Genomic DNA, 17,743 nt, shown 5'->3' with positions numbered 1-17,743 from the left:
TGTGGAAAAGGAACTATGTATTTGTTGAGTTAAACTTGGGTTCTTAGGGTATTAGTTAGAATACTCATAAAGCTGAGGAGCAAATTAATTTCTTCTCTGGCAGGGTAATGAACGTATGGGGTTCTCTACTCCAGAGTTGTGGAGGCTGGCTCATTAAAAGTACCTCAAGAAAGAAGTAGGTGGATTTTAGAAATATTAGCAAGTTGAGGGAAAAGAGCTGCTGTGGGAGAGAAATTTGAGGCTTGGGGCAGATCAGTCATGATATCAAATAGTGGGGCATGTTTATCAAAAGACTATTCTCTGCTTCTTTCTTTTGCTCTTGGTATCAGCAATATGGGTGTAATTAATGCAGTTAAACTGGATGGAAATGATTAAATGACTTTTCAGTTGATTTTATAAGGAATTTTAATTTATGCAAATTTGCTAAAATTTAGTCCAGTTTGATGTTTGAAATATATTGATTCAGGTTTACAATTGTGAAAATGCTGGCCTTCCTAGAACTAATAAGCTTTAAAATAGAAGTTGAAACAAAGCTTGACAGTTCGTGGTTGCTTGTGTGCAATATTCAGTTGCAAAAAAGTTTCCTGAAGTTCTGCTATTCTGCCTGAAGTTAAAATAATAGCTAATATAGCAACTGAACTTTTACCACATCGAAGCTATTTTGAGGAGTAGAACAGGAGAGTAAAACTGGTGAGGTGCTATCTTTAGTCTATTTCTGTGCGTCCCAAACCAGTGTAATCCCATTCTAATGTCTCCGATGTTGTGATCAGGAGAGTCAACCTTTTGGTACAACAGTTGAGTGGGGGGAGGGGTTTGGATGTGAGCAAATATGTGAATGTTGAACAGTGGGTTGTTCGTTGCAAAAGTTAGGGGTGTGATGTCAGTCATTGTTTTGGAAAGGTGGTGTTTTGATGAAAGGCATGGTTACTTGAAAAGGAAGCACCTACCTTTTCATTGGCAATACTAAATTGCTGCTGCAAAAACACTAGAGTAATCAATTAGACTGTGCCCACCAAAAAAGAGAATTTAAAGGGGCTTCATAGCTGCTTTAAAGCAGTCTGTGCTCCACTCCAGCCAGGACTGCCTCCGCTTTCAACCCCAAATCCCATCATGTAACTTCATTAGCAGTCATGACCCAATGTTAAGAAAGCACTTGTCTGATTATTAGACAGAACTGCTTTTAAACAAAAATCTGTTTCACAAGACAACATGAGCATTTATTATTGTATTAACTCTTATATTGTGCCTGTTTTATTTTGTTCTAACCTACCAAGGTATTACAAGTGAAATTATTTACATCAAGCAAACTTAAATGCTTAACAATCCATATATTCTTTGAATAAGTTTATACATAAAGATGCCACTGTAGTCTGTGTAGCAAGGTCCCTGGGTAGCCTAGTTTTGCAGACTTAGCTGATAATTTTACACACTTAGGCAAAACGGTTTCATCAAGCTTCTCCTATTTAGCACTTCACACCCACAAAGCTTTGTAAAAGTGGGTACTGCAGATGCTGGCGAATAGAGTCAAGGTTAGAGTGGTGTTGGAAAAGCACAACAGGTCAGGCAGCATCTGAGGAACAGGAAAATCGACGTTTCAGGCCAAAGCCCTTCCTCCTAATGAAGGACTTTGGTCTGAAATGTTGATTTTCCTGCTCCTCGGATGCTGCTTGACCTGCTGTGCTTTTTCTGCACTATTCTAATCTTGACCCACAAAGTTTTGACGCAGGTCAAACTTTCGTTCTTCTTGAATGAGGCCAAGTAAAGGAAAATAATGTGGTTAATTTGAGGGAACATTCTGGAAATTCCTGAATTGCTATGGTAATCCAGCAAAACTTCATTTTGTGACTGCTCAGTCTTCGTAACTAGGAACTTGGAATATGCACCTGCAAATCTACAACTGAAAAGGGTTTTATTTTTAAGGACCAGAGCAAATCCGTACCAGCATTCTGGTTTTGTTGGGATGGGATGAAAGAAGGCAACTTTGAAAATAAGTGCTTTTTCCTCAATCATATGTAAAGTCTCTAGCTTTACTGTCCATTTTTTAATCAAAACTTATTCAGATAAGCTGAATCAATTTCCTTCATTTTACAAAAAATAGCTCAGCAAATATTGATTCAAACGATATGTCAAGTCTGCTTTGAGCTCACTATCCCAGTGATGCATTCAGAGGATTTTAAATCTGGTGTTTTGTGGATGGAGGACTGGACATCCACCTTTTAACTATTAACTAATACTCCTAAGGTAAGTAATAATTTTGATCCACTTGTGTTGAAATCTTAAAAACAACACTTTGCTTGATGTATCTGTCCCAAAACGTAATAAGTAAGAAGGATTCAAAACTGGACATGTTAGTTCAAGTGCAGATGTATCAGTCATAAAAAGTGTGCTTAGTCCTGCTTGTTTTATGGTCTCTGCTCTTAGTAACCCAATTAACTTCCTTCATCTTTTTCATAATCATTCAAAAGTTCACAAGCATTATCACCCATTGATTGCCCAGGTATCTTATCAGTAACCTTTACAACTTGCAGTGTCATCACTTAAATATTTGTAGATCAAGTTTTCACTTATGTTAACCCAATTGGCCAAACCTGCAAAGAAGATTGAACTGTTTTGAAATTGAGTGGGTTATCTCCAAATCCACTTGTGTTCAATTGTTCTCTTGATCTGTTAAACTGATTTGATACATTTAGGGAAAAATGTAAGGTGATGCACTTGGGCAGGGGAAAACAAGGCAAGGACATAAATGATAAACAGGTGGGACCCTGGAAAACTGTATCAGAGGGACCTTAGTATGCATGTTCACCAGTCCCTTAAGATACCAGACTGGTCAATAGTGGTTAAGGCGTATGGGATGTTGCCTTCATTAATAAAGGCATTGAGTTTAAGAACAGAGTGGTTATGTTGGAACTGCATAAAACATTGATTAGCTCACAGCTAGAATACTGTGGATTCCAGAACTGCGCATATTATAGGAGGGATGCAATAGCACTGGAGTGTGTGCAGAGGGGACTTAATAGGATTTTGCTTGGGCTGGAAAGTTTGTTATGAAGAGTTTAGATACAGGGGAGTTCTTTTCCCTTAGAGCCGAGGGGGTTGTGAGGGAATGCAGTCATACAGACATAATCGAGGGACATAGGGTAAACGGGAAGAAACTTTTTTTTCTCTTTGGCGGGATCAGTGACCAGGGAGCATAGATTTTAAGGTAAAGGGCAGAAGATACAGAGGAGATGAGGAAAAATGTTTTTCACCCAAAACGTGGTGGGCATTAGTAACTCATTACCTGAAAGAGTGGTAGAGGCAGAAACTCTCCAATGAATAAGTATTCAGATGTGCACATAAGGCTATGGGCCAAGTGCTGGAAAATGAGACTAGAAGAATTAAGTGGCTGATTTTTTTTCATTGGCACAGACTCACTGGGCTGTAGATCTGATTCATTAGGAACTTCTCAAAGTACTCTGTGAAAATTGCATGGTTCAGAAAGGTATTCCAGGTGTGCTAACCCACAAGCACTCTTGGATGAAATATGGGGAATATATACCTATTAAATGGTTGTGTAAATTTTTTAGAATACAAAAACCGTATCTTTTCTATATTCTTGAATTTGGACTGAAATGGGAAGAGTGGCTTTAAAACAACAGATTGTTGCACTTTTAAATAAAAATAAACCTAACACTCATTGCAAGTACAGTTTACATAACTGTCTTCAAGCAATAGTGATTTGATTTAATGTAGTCACGTACCTAAGTACAGTGAAAAGCTCTTTTGCAAGCAGTACAGGTGGATCGTGGCAAATAAGGATGTCGACATCAAAGGGTTCTTAAACAGTATGAGGCTTACAGGTTACATTGCACAGGAAGTGTTCAAGGCAAGATCAGCATTATTTGAAGTTAGTCTCCATTCATCAGTTTAGTAACAGCAAAGAAGTTGTTCTTGAACCTGTTGGTGCATGTTCAAGCTTCTGTATCTTCTGCCTGACTGAAGAGGTTGTAGGTGACCATTACCAGGGTGGGAGGGGTTTTTGATGACAACCTTTCCACGGACCAACGAGAGCACCTAGTTTGCGCATAAGCTGAAGCTGAATGTAGTGCTTTGGCTGGTACCAAATAGCTGACTGGTCTGTAAACTAATGACCAATCTTTGAAGGCCTTCTGCCTGCCAATGACAGTGGCTCCCAGGTAGCTGAATGTAGCTGGAGGTTTGAATGTTTTGGCAGAAACCATCAGGTCTAAAAATAATAGAAACGTTTGAGATGCTTTTTACTGCAGATAGCCAGTTTATTTTCCCTTCCTCTATGCTGATCTTTAGTTGAGAACTCTTCGACTCTTAAACATTAAGTGGTCACCCCATGTTTCCTGCAGACAAGTGAAATAAAGGAGAACAAAGGAACAGTTGAAACTTTATTGCTGGAACAGCACAGCAGGTCAGGCAGCATCCAGGGAACAGGAGATTCGACGTTTCGGGCACAGGCCCTTCCTCAGGCCCTTCCTCAGAACAAAGGAACAGCCCATCCTGACGAACCAAAAGAACCATATCTGGTTGGATCCTATTGAACAGAGACTATTGATTTTTTTTTTTTTTTTTACCTCTATCTGTATCTGTGAGAAGTGGGGAAGTTTTTAGTTTCTAACTAGTTATGTCAACAGTTTGTAATTAGTGATCTGCAGCTAGAAGCTATTTATTTGTAGTAAATATTAATCATGGTAAGGTGCAGAAACATGGCCCATTGTTTGATAAGCTGATCTTAAAGAAAAGTTGGAATTTTGCAAAATTTTCAAATGTTTTAAACTTCTGTGATAACTCTGATAGAGTGGGTCTTGATTTCTTGCATCTACCCCAGTGAGTTGTAACAAAAAGGATTTTAAATCAAGTGATTCACCTGAGGACTGGACACTCTTAAAAATAACTTCTAAAAGCCTCATTCCAGCTGTGTTCATAAAACTACCAGTTTATTGATCTTGACTGAATCTAAAATTCTTTTCTTAACAAAAGGAACTAGGAGCAGAAGTAGGCCATCTGGCCCTTTGAGCCTGCTCCGCCATTCAGTATGATCATGGCTGATCAAGCTCCACTTACCTGCACTCTCTTACCATAATCCTTAATTCCTTTATTGCTTAAAAATTCCAAATTTTAAAAAGTTTACTCAAGTCATGTTAACTAATTCACTGCAAGGAATTCCATAGATTTACAACCCTCTCGGTGAAGAAGTTCCTTCTCAATTTAGTCCTACATCTGCTCCCCCTAAACTTGAGGCTATGCACTCTTGTCCTAGTTTCACCTGCCAGTGGAAACATCCTCCCTACTTCTATCTTATCTATTCCCTTCAGAAATGTGTTTCTATAAGATTCCCCCCCTCATTCTTCTAAATTCCAATGAATGTAATTCCAGTCTACTCACACTCTTCCTAAGCCAACCCCCTCAACTCAAAAATCAACCTAGTGAACCTTCTCTAGGCACCCTCTAGTGTCATTATATCCTTTTCTCAAGTAAGGAGGCCAAAACTGCATGCGGCACTCCAGGTGTGGCGGCACTCCAGGTGTGGCCTCACCAGCCACAACATAACCTCTCTGCTTTTAAACTCAATCCCTTTAGCAATGAAGGACAAAATTCCATTTGCCTTCCTAACTACTAGTTGGACCTGCAGATAAACCTTTTGTGATTGATGCACAAGGACACCCAGGTCTGTCTGCATAGCATCATGTTGCTACTTTTTACCATTAAAGTAATAAACCTTTTTACTGTTACTTCTGCCAAAATGGATGACTTCAGATTTACTAAAATTGTATTCCATCTGCCATACCTTTTCCCATCCATTCAAAGTATCTAGTTCCTCTGCAAAATTTCAGTCGTCTGCACACTTTGCTCTGCCACTCCTCTTAGTGTAATCTGCAAACATTGAACAGTACACATGGTCCCCAACTCCAGATCATCTATGTAAGTTGTGAATAATTGCACTCCCAACACTGATCCCTGAGGCACACTATTAGTTATTGATTGCCAACTAGAATAGCAGTCATCCCCATTCGTTGCTTCCTGTTTGTCAACCAATCCTCTATCCATGCTAATACTTTACCCATAATGCCATGCATCTCTATTTTGTGCCGCACAAGAGGCAGCTGTATTTTTTGGAAATCTAGGCACACCACATCCACTGGGTCCCCGTTGTACACCTTGCTTGTAATGTCTTCAGAATTACAAAAGTTTTGTAAAGCATGACCTGCCCTTCATGAACCCATGCTGCATCTGCCCAACAGGACAATTTCTACCCTGTTCCACAAGACGCCTTGCTATTTCTTGATAATAGACTCCAGCATCTTCCTCAATACAGAGGTTAAGCTAACCAGTCTATAATTCCCCATCTTTTGTCTACTTCCTGTTTTAAACAATGGAAAACAGCAAATGTGGCGCCAATCTGCTGGAATTGCCTTAAAGTTCAGCGAATTTTGGAAAATTACCACAAGTGCACTTGCTATTTCTCCTGTCATCTCATAGTACCCTGGGATGCATTCCATCAGGGCCAGGAGACTTGTCTATCCTTACTCCACTAGCTTGTCCAACACTACCTCTTCCGTATTAATGTTTGTTTCCAGGTCCTCACCTACCTTTGTCTCTTCAATTACTCACACGTTATTACTGTCCTCCACTGAAAACTGATACAAAATATCTTTCAGTGCTTCAGGAGACAGTTTTATATCCTTTGGTTGTCTCTGTTGGTTCATGATGATCTAGTTTGTGATTACATTTCATTTTGGCTCATACCCAAAATGTGGGTAGTATAGTTGCAAGTATATTTTTGTGGGAATGTCCCAATTGTACTCTGTAGAAGCTGTTCTCCAGCTACAAATGCATGACAATATATTTGTCTAAATTGAGGTAGTAATTTTAAAATTTGTCCCCAGCCTTGCCTTCTCTCCAATAGCATTATATTACTCTTCTACCCTACCTGCATCCATAAATTCTGACTTTGTCGCCTTGTATTTTAGTGCCATTGCTTGGAATATTATCTCCAGTTACTCCTTTTAAATTTTGTTTTTAGTCTTTTTTAAAACATTTTGGTATTGTTGGAGCTGCACCTATTTGGGCAAATGGAGGGTATTCCATCACACTCCTGACTTGTGCCATGTAGATGGCTGGCTTTGGAGAATCAGGAGGGTGAGTTACTCTATGCAGCATTCCTAGTCTCTGGCCTGCTCTTGTTGCTACCATGGTAATGTGACAAGTCCAGTTGAGCTTCCAGTCAATGGAAACCCCAGGATGTGAATTATAGGGGACTCAGTGATGGTTATGCCATTAAATGTCAAGCAAGAGTGTTAAATTGTCTCTTATTGGAGATGGTCACTTGCCTGGTATTTGCATGGGGGGCAGATGTTGCTTACTATTTGTCAGCCCAAATCTGGATATTTTCCAGATCTTATTGCATTTTGAGCATGGACTGCTTCAGATCTGAGGAGCTGCAAATGTTGCTGAACATAGAACAATCATTGGGGTAAAAATTCCCACATCTGACCTTCTGGAAGGATGGTCAAACAAGCAGCTGAAGATGTTTGGGCCTAAGACATAGATTGTCTGCTACGTTGGACCTAATTTTATGTAAATTGGCAGGGACATTGCATTTCATTTAAATTGAGTCCTGCATTTGTCTTTGTAAATGTTTTGGCTGTAAATTTGGACTAAAAACTATTAATGGAAGTAATTTAAACATACACTTTGTTTCTAGTCTGAGTCAAATCCAGAATGGTGGCAGCACAGCAGGCCAATTATCCTTTCCTGGCTTGGATCACAGAACAAGTGTCCAGTTTTGTTTATTTTAGTGTTGCTGACCAACTTTTAAGACTGCAGTCAATGACAGTAGGAATGCAAGTCACATCTAGTATTAGAATTATGTCAGCTTGAATAATCAACTGTCACTAACCCTCTCTATACAGGGCTACTGTTGCCTTCCTCAGTATCCCAAGGTGACACTAGAATCTGAAAGCAATTGAGTTGAACATGTTCCTTTTTTTTCCCTAAGGACTGAAGGTGAAATGTAACTTTAGTAGTGCGCTACCTAGGATTTATGTAACCAATTTGTTTTAAGAACCCACAGCAACACTTGTTTCATAATTTCATTATTGCATAATCTGTGAATGGCCCTTTTGAAATGTCCTCTAAATGTGAGTAATTTGTGATAGTCGTGATTGCATTAGCTCTTAACTCCAGTTTTCAAAACTTTAATTCAAATCTAGGCTTTTGCATGCTGCAACAAGAGATTGCTGTGTTTTAGATTATAGCAGGTCTAGTTGTCAGATCAATGTAAATTGAATAGTTCTCTTTAATTCATATACAAGCCATGGTTTGTCATTTAGCTGATGTAAGCTACTGATTTTTAATTTGTAGCAATTTTGTACTGTTGGGGACAGATTTCAAATCCTTGTTCAAATTGTTTTTAATTTTCATTTTGTTTTGATGTTCTACCATAATATATCAAAGAGTTTAATTAAAACTGATACTTTTTTTTTTCATTTGTAGCCAGTCCCTTTCACTTTGGATAGTATTTCTAATTCTATCCACTCGCTGTTCTCTGAAGAAACACCAGTTGTTCTGCAGTTAACTCCTAGTGAGGAGGTGAGTTGACAATAGAATTAGTTCAGAATTTGCAGAAAGCATAAATTTGCTTGTAAATATTTGCATATTATACTTTGAGATGGTGCAATAAATATGCTAAGATAGAACTTCCAATATTGCATCTGCTGCAGCTGCTTTTCACTCTTGCAATTTTTTTCTACTGTGCTAAAGATGATTGGGTTATGGTTCTACGGGCATCGACTGTTCTTAGTACTTGGATTATATAAACATTTTTTTTCAAATCCTGTCAGTCACACTGACCTCTTGGTGTTCACTGCACATTTGTAACAATGGATCTTGACTAATAAGATTTAGGAATCAAGAATGACTTGTGTCTAGTGCAGCACACAAACACTGGTGGGAGGTAGTTAGTGTTTAGATAAGACAAAGTTGACAAGTAATTGAATCTTAGAAGTTCGGCATTTAACTTTTGAGAAACTGAATAATAATAAGGTTAACTTGTGAAATTTTTAGAGACTGTACATGGTGGGAAAGGCAAACACCATTTTTGAAGATCTACCTGTGACATTACGACAGATGCGTAACCGCTTGTTTCAGGAGGACTCTGTTCTGGGCTTCCTTCCTCGTAGCACTCTGAATAAAAATAACGAGGTAAGAGGAAGTAGAGGATTTCATTGCAGGTATTTTGCCTTGTATCAATATCCTATAAGACAATAACCGAACGATGGCAGTTCTAGCTAGATAAATTGGAAAGGTGTCTTGACTTTCTAGCTCCTTATCTCACCTCTACAAGAATTGGCAGAATGCTATTTTAGCTGGAGAATTGATCTGTAAAGTTTGGTGGTCCAGCTTCCTCCTAAGCGCTTTGGACTTGAAAAATGAAGTGTGCCATTATATGGAGATTGCCTGGCTGAATATACTGTCAAACATTGTGTAGCTTTCTTCATAGCTTGGCTTGTAGGCTAAAATGCCCTCTCGACCTGACCTATCCGTCCATCTTCCTTCCCACCCATCCACTCCACCCTCCCAACTGACCTATCACAATCACCTTATACCAGCATCTACCTATCACTATTCCACCTACCCTTCCCCCTCCACATCCCTGATGAAGGGCTTATGCCTGAAATGTTAACTCCTCCTCTTCTGCCTGAACTGCTGTGCTTTTTTCCAGCACCACACTCTTTGACTCAAACATATTAGAAATGCAACAGTGGAAAATTTTTGCATGTGGAAAATTTGTTGTTGTGGACTTCACTATGCCACTTTGTGCACAACATACTAATCTCCTGAAGAGATTAGACAGCACCAACTACTAATTAATGTTGTAATACACATTAAAGGCCTGAATCTTTGTGTACACCTAACTTAATAAACCAAAGCTGCTGAAAAGGCTTACTGACAAGGTGCCTATCATTTGACTGAATTCTTTCGAGGTAAAATTAATCTTTGTTTGCACTCTTTCCCAATTGCCTAATGAAGATAATCCCCATCCAGAATAATCTTTGTATACTTGCCATCCTCAGTGCTTCCTCCAAGTGTTGCATAGCATGGAAGAGTATTGATTCATCAGCTGAGGGAGGATCGTATGTGGTAATCGATAGGTTACCTTGCCCATGTATAACTTGAAGCCAGGAGATTTCACGGGGTCTAGCATCAATGTTGAGGACTCTGGTCAACTCCTTTCTGATTATATACTACTGTCACCGCTCTTTGCTTGTCCTGACAGTGGGACAGGACATGTTCCAGAAACGACCATCCCTGTATGTTTGCCTGAGAGGTATGATTCCATGAGTGGTTATGTCAGGCTGTTGCTTGGTTAGTCTATGGGACAGCTCTCCCAACTTTGGCACTAGCCTCCAGCTATCAGTGAGGAAGACTTTGCAGGGTCGATAGGGTTTTTGGTGCCTTGGTCAAGTTAGTTGATCCATATGGTTTCATTTCTTTTGAGGCTTTGTAGCGATTGATAAAACTGGCTTGCTAGGCTACTTCAGAAGGCAATTTGGAGTCAGCCACATTACTGTAGGTGTGGAGCCATGTAGGCCAGACCAGGTAAGGAGGTAATGTTCTCCCCTGAACCAGATGGGTTTTTCTGACAAGTAGATTTTTAATTCCAGGATTATTTTATTGAATTCAAATTCCACCATCTGTGATGGGATTTAAACCCGGGTCCCCACAACATTTACCTGAGTTTCTCGATTAATAGTCTAGCTATAGTGCCACTAGCCCATTCCCTCCCCTGATTGGTGCAACAATGTTATTTAGATTATTTGCATCCATTCAGTATTATTAGAATCCCTACAGTGTGGAAGCAGACCACTCAGCCTGCTGAGTCCCCACCTCATACTCTATTCCTCTAATCCTGCCTTTCCCATGGCCAATCCACCTAACGTACACACCTTTGCATGGATTTCCTCTAGTTTCCTCCTACAGTCCAGGCACTGAGAGAATGTGCAGACTTGTGTTGCCCAAGGGTGAAATCGAACCATGTCATTAGTGCTGTAAGATAGCTGTGGTATTCGATCCTCTGTGCCACCATTAATTTTTGTTGATATTATGATGCTTTACATACCCAAGAATTTTCACAAGGTAATGCTTTGGAGAAAAAGGAGTTTTGAATATATTCTAATTCAGCTCATTCTTATCTTAGGGGTTGATGCAACAAATATTTTGACTCATCGTGTACCTGTTAATCAGACATCTGCAGTTTGTGCTCTCTCAGATGCCTAAAAAGAATTCAAGTTTGTATCCAGAAATGATTAAATTGCCTCAGTTGGCATGTGTTAATGTGGCATTGAAACTCAATCACACCTATGGATATAACCTAAGCTGATAAAACGTTAATTGCATATCAATTACTTGCATGTTAATGTAGATCCATTTTTTTTTTGTAGGTATTGGGTACTTTAAGCAGTTCCCTATGGTGCAATATGTAATTCACTTAAATCAATTTCTCCTAAAGATTCAGCCTTGTTCTTTCCATTAGGTTGACCTTCTGTTCCTTTCAGAATTGCAAGTTCTTCATGATATTTCTGCATTGGTAAGTTAGAAATAAGTTTAATTGCCTTAAAGTGTCACTTTTCTCTTAAACCTTTTGCTTCATACTGGAATTTTTAAATTGCTGGTGTTAATGGCACTTTGTTCACCTGTATATGGGTTTAATTTAATAATGTGCAACATTGTGAATGCTGTGTTTAGCATTATTCGCTGAGTACGATACTTTCTAATCTGCAATAATTTTGCTGATTGTAAATAACAGGAAGTTGTTTGAGCATAACCATCTGGTTGTGAAGTTAGCCTAGTTTCCTGCAGTGTTAAACTTCTACATGGTATTTTTCAGTTTTGTCCTGTCAACTTTGTATTTAGAGCGAACTTATTGCTCTAGCAGTGACGTCTCTTCCTGTCTTTGCATGATCAGTACCATGGTAATCCTTGGGTTCCTGTTTTCTTTTTTCTTTGCTGGATTGTCATCAAGACTCAGATGCAATGCTCAACCCTACCACTGTTGACAATCCTCTGCTCAGTGAGTTGACTGATGTGAAATTGTGGAATAAGTTAATTTGCTGCAACTGAATACCAGAAAGACTAAATTGGTTTTCATCCTCTGCCATATATTTACACTATTCACTAATATAAACTGTTTTCTTAAGCTGACATATGCCATATAAAAATTGATGCACTCAATCCACATTTAAGTTTCATACTTCATACTCCGTCAAACACCATATTTTTACTTCTGAACCATTGCCCAGTCTACTTTAATCTCAATGTCTTGCTTCTGTAAACTCTAATTCATTCAAAACTGACATTATCCAAGCTGTGTTCACTTTCACTTGTCCACTGTAGCAACTTTGGTTTACATTAGATCGACATTGTCAGATTACCAGAGCTATCCAGAGGAACCATATTGAATTAAATTTTGATAATGAGCTGCATGAAATATGATGGCAAGTGACAAAGTTTGATATTAAGGAGCATCTTGAAAGGTTGATAAACCACAGAGATGAGTTGGGGAGGAGGAAATCCAGAACTTTGGAGACTAGACAGCTGAAAACAGTTTGTTTCATGTTGATCTAAATAAGCTCCTTGACCTTGAATTTTAAATGCTAAGTTGCTTTTTCCAACAAGTCCAATCACTTTCTCTTGAGCTGTTGAGCTCAGACTCTTCCAACCAGGTCTTCAAACTAATTATCAGAACCCAGATTATTTTCATTTTTTTAATAAATGAATCTTATGCTGAACTGCAGAAGATATTCTTTTTGTAAACTTTATACCCCCTTTCATACGATCCAACTCTGGCTTCTGTACACACCATCTTTCATCTTCTAGTAGTTATTGTTTTGAGTCATCTTAGCCCCACTATTGTTCTTTTAAGCAGATCAAAAAAGGTCATCTTTTGATTTTTGATGCTGCAAGATATTTGTCAGCAAATTCTTAATTCACCAGTAAGTTGGATATTAGAGCATCTGGTTGATTTTAAAATAGTTCTGTGAACAATTTACAAAGCTTTGCAAAGCATAATTTCCATATTAAAGACAATTTATTTAGAGAAATGCCTGGTTTCTGCTGATGACATGATCAGAGAACCTGACTGCGAAGAATTTGAACTTGAGGGGTGAAAGAACTTAATTTTTAGGGCAGAGTAAATTATTTGCTGATCAAATGTATAATTTCATCTGTTAAGCTTGTTATTTTACTGAATACTCTAAGCCAATTTCTTTGTAAGTTAGAGCTGTAAGAAATTTAAGTATGTTAACATCAATTTCATTTCCAAGCTAACTCTTTTTGGAATGAAAATAAGGTTAAATTTGGATGCCCTAAACTTTTGGAGAAGGAAAAAATTAAAATTGATAAGAGTGGGTCTTTGCAACTGTTAAATTCTCAAAACATTTAAGCAGTATAAACTGTTAAAGTAACAATAGTTTTTACTGTTGAAGTTCATAAGTTTTGCTGTAGTTTGTATATTGGTGTTTTCTTTTTTGCTTATCGGGGTATGACCATAGTTGGCGAGGCCAACATTTATTGCCCATTCATAATCCATCTTAAAATTAGGATGAACTGTCATCTTGAACTGTTGTGGTCCATCCGTTCTAGCTCCGTCCACAATGCCATTTTGGAAGGGAATTATGTACCATTCACAGAAGAATAAATGTAAATACTAATAATACTTCAGAACAGTATTTTGCTGATTTGGTGACATAGTGGGTCTAGTTTCTTTAAAAGAAAACTGTCAACTTAAGAACTGATGTGAAACTCTTGGTCCATTGATAAGTAACTAAAAATGGATTGTCAAGTAGTGAACTGTTGAAATATGGCTATAATGAATGATATATATATACTGCAGTCAATATGTTAAACAAATGTCAAGCTACTTATACACTACAAATATGCGAAGCATCCATCCCTTAATAAAAGCAGGTTCTCCAGTAATGACAGAGCAGAGACCTTTGTCACCAATAAATGGGTAAAGTTGCATTGCATTTGCTGCTTTTGCGTAAAGCACATAGAGTCATAGAGATGTACAGCATGGAAACAGACTCTTGGGTCCGACCTGTCCATGCCAACCAGATATCCCAACCCAATCTAGTCCCACCTGCTAGCACCCGGCCCATATCCCTCAACTCTTCCTATTCATATACCCATCCAAATGTCTCTTACATGTTGCAATTGTACCAGCCTCCACCACCACCTCTGGCAATTCATTCCATACCCGTATAACCTTTGTGTGAAAAAGTTGCCCTTGGATCTCTCTTATATCTTTCCTCCTCACCCTAAATCTATGCCCTCTAGTTCTGGACTCACTCACCCCAGGGAAGAGACATTGTGTCTGTTTATCTTATCCATGCCCCTCAGATTTTGTAAACCTCTATAAGGTCTCCCCTCAGCCTCTGACACTACAAGGAAAACAGCCGCAGCCTGTTCAGCCTCTCCCGACAGCTCAAATTCTCCAACCCTGGAAGCATCCTTGTAAATCTTTTCTGAATCCTTTCAAGTTTCACAACATCTTTCTGATAGGAAGGAGACCAGAATTTCATGCAATATTCCAACAGTGGCCGAACCAATGTCCTGTACAGCCGCAGCATGATCTCCCAACTCTTGTACTCCATACTCTGACCAATAAAAGAAAGCATACCAAACGCCGCCTTCACTATCCTATCTACCTGTGACTCCACTTTCAAGGAGCTATGAACCTGCACTCCAAGGCCTCTTTGTTCAGCAGCACTCCCTGGGACCTTACCATTAAGTGTATAAGTCCTGCTAAGATTTGATTTCCTGAAATGCAGCACCTCGCATTTATCTGAATTAAACTCCCTCTGCCACTTCTCAGCCCATTGGCCCATCTGATAAAGGTCCTGTTGTACTCTGAGGTAACCTTCTTCGCTGTCCACTACACTTCCAATTTTGGTGTCATCTGCAAATTTACTAACTATATACCTGTTTTATGCTCTCATCCAAATCATTTATGTAAATGACAAAAAGTAGAGGGCCCAGCACCGATCCTTGTGGCACTCCACTGGTCACAGGCCTCCAGTCTGAAAAACAACCCTCCACCACCACTCTGTCTTCTACCTTTTGAGCCAGTTCTGTATCCAAATGGCGGGTTCTCCCTATATTCCATGAGATCTAACCTTGCTAGCCAGTCTCTCATAGGAACCTTGTCGAACACCTTACCGAAATCCATATAGATCATATATCTTACCACTCTGCCCTCATCAATCCTCTTTGTTACTTCAAAAAACTCGATCAAGTTTGTGAGACATGATTTCCCATGCACAAAGCCATGTTGACTATCCCTAATCAGTCCTTGCCTTTCCAAATAAATGTACATCCTGTCCGTCAGGATTCCCTCCCACAACTTGCCCACCACCGACATCAGGTTCACTGGTCTATAGTTCCCCGACTTATCCTTACCACCCTTCTTAAACAATGGCACCACGTTAGCCAACCTCCAGTCTTCAGGCACCTCACATGTGACTATCAGCGATACAAATATCTCAGCAAGAGGCCCAGCAATCACTTCCCCAGCTTCCCACAGAGTTCTAGGGTACACCTGATCGGGTCCTTGGGATTTATCCACCTTTTATGCATTTCAAGACATCCAGCACTTCCTCCTCTGTAATATGGACATTTTGCAAGGTGTCACCATCTATTTCCCTACAGTCTATATCTTCCATGGCCTTTTCCACAGTAAATACTAATGCAAAATACTCATTTAGTATATCCACCATTTTCGGCAGCTCCACACAAAGGCCACCTTGTTGATCTTTGAGGGGCCCTATTCTCTCCCTAGTTAGCCTTTTGTCCTTAATATATTTGTAAAAACCCTTTGGATTCCCCTCAATTCTATTTGCTAAAGCTATCTCATGTCACCTTTTTGCCCTCCTGATTTCCCTCTTAAATATACTCCTACTGCCTTTATACACTCCTAAAGATTCACTTGATCTATCCTGTCTATACCTGACATTTCTTAACCAAACCCTCAATTTTTTTAGTCATCCAGCATTCCCTATACCTACCAGCCTTTCCTTTCACCCTAACAGGAATGTACTTCCTCTGGATTCTTGTTATCTAATTTCTGAAGGCTTCCCATTTTCCAGCCGTCCTCCTTTTACCTGTGAACATCTGCCTCCAATCAGCTTTTGAAAGTTCTTCTCTAATACCATCAAAATTGACCTTTCTCCAGTTTAGAACTTGAACTGTTAGATCTGGTCTATCCTTTTCTATCACTATTTTAAATCTAATGGAATTTTGGTCACTGGCCCCAAAGTGCTCCTCCACTGACACCTCAGTCACCTGCCCTGCCTTATTTCTCAAGAGGTAGATCAAGTTTTGTACCTTCTCTAGGAGGTACATCTACATACTCAATCAGAAATTTGTCTTGTACACACTTAAGAAATTCCTCTCTATCTAAACCCTTAACACTATGGCAGTGCCAGTCTATGTTTGGAAAGTCAAAATCCCCTACTGTAACCATCCTATTATTCTTACAGATAACTGAGATCTCCTTACAAGTTTGTTTCTCAATCTCTCTCTGACAATAGTCTATAATACAATCCCAATAAGATGATCATCCCTTTCTTATTTCTCAGTTCCACCCAAATAACTTCCCTGGATGTATTTCCGGGAATATCCTCCCTCAGCACAGCTGTAATATTATCCCTTATCAAAAATGCCACTCCCCCTCTTCTCTTGCCTCCCTTTCTATCCTTCTTATAGCATTTGTATCCTGAAACATTAAGCTGCCAGTCCTGCCCATCTCTGACCCATGTTTTTGTAATTGCTATGATATCCTCGTCCCATGTTCCTAACCATGCCCTGAGTTCATCTGACTTCCCTATTAGGCCCCTTGCATTGAAATAAATACAGTTTAATTTATTTAGTCCTACCTTGTCCCTGCCTGCCCTGACTTTGTTTGTTTGTTTGTTTGAGTTGCTTCTATTCTCAACTGTACCAGTCTGATTTTTTTTCTTTCGTCACTATCTCCCTATCTTTCTTCTCTCTTTTCTCCCCCCCCCCCCCCCCACCCCCTCCAAACCTTACTAGTTTAAGTCTTTCAGAGCAGCTCTAGAAAATCTCCCTGCTAGCAGATTAGTCCCCTACCAATTTAGATGCAATTCGCCCTTCTTATACAGGTCACTTCTACCCCAAAAGAGATTCCAATGGTCCAAAATGTGAATCCTTCTCCCATACACCAGCTCCTCAGCCACGCATTTATCTGCTGTATCTGCCCTTCCTGCCCTCACTAGCTCGTACCACCAGGGGTAATCTAGATATTATTACTCTCGAGGACCTCCTTTTTAAATTCCTGCCTACCTCTCTTTAATCTCTTCAGAATCTCAACCTTTTCCCTTCCTATGTCGTTGGTTCCAGTGTGTACAATGACCTCCTGCTGGCCCCTCTCCCCCGTGAGAACATTCTGCACCCTCTCTGAGACATCCTTGATCCTGGCACCAAGGAAGCAACACACCATTCTGATTTTTTGCTGCTGGCCACAGAAACTTTTCTGTACCTCTGACCTAGAGAATCCCCGAACACAATTGATCTCTTGGAACCTGATGTACCCCTCATTGTTTTGGAGCCAGTCTAATACCAGAAACTTGGCTATTCATGCTATATTCCCCTGAGAATCCATCATCACCTACGTTTTCCAAAGCAACATATTTGTTTGAAATTGGTATAGCCA

General features: G+C 39.5%; 1 protein-coding gene across 1 annotated transcript in view; it reads left to right on the top strand.

Annotated features, from left to right (window-relative positions):
• The window catches only part of atp6ap2 (ATPase H+ transporting accessory protein 2), a 60,588-nt gene that overhangs the window by 25,235 nt on the left and 17,610 nt on the right, over positions 1-17,743 (top strand). Inside the window, exons 4-6 of the mRNA XM_087992838.1 lie at positions 8,506-8,601; positions 9,076-9,213; positions 11,546-11,599. Coding sequence (XP_087848964.1) covers positions 8,506-8,601; positions 9,076-9,213; positions 11,546-11,599 — 288 coding nt within the window. The remainder of the gene's footprint in view (positions 1-8,505; positions 8,602-9,075; positions 9,214-11,545; positions 11,600-17,743) is intronic.

Source organism: Chiloscyllium plagiosum, unplaced genomic scaffold (genome assembly GCF_037043375.1).
Source record: "Chiloscyllium plagiosum isolate Xiang-an unplaced genomic scaffold, Cpla_swu_hap1 HiC_scaffold_12, whole genome shotgun sequence".
In the NCBI taxonomy this organism is placed as follows: domain Eukaryota; kingdom Metazoa; phylum Chordata; class Chondrichthyes; order Orectolobiformes; family Hemiscylliidae; genus Chiloscyllium; species Chiloscyllium plagiosum.
The sequence above is the reverse complement of the archived record's forward strand: the minus strand, read 5'-3'. Positions and strand labels throughout refer to the sequence as shown.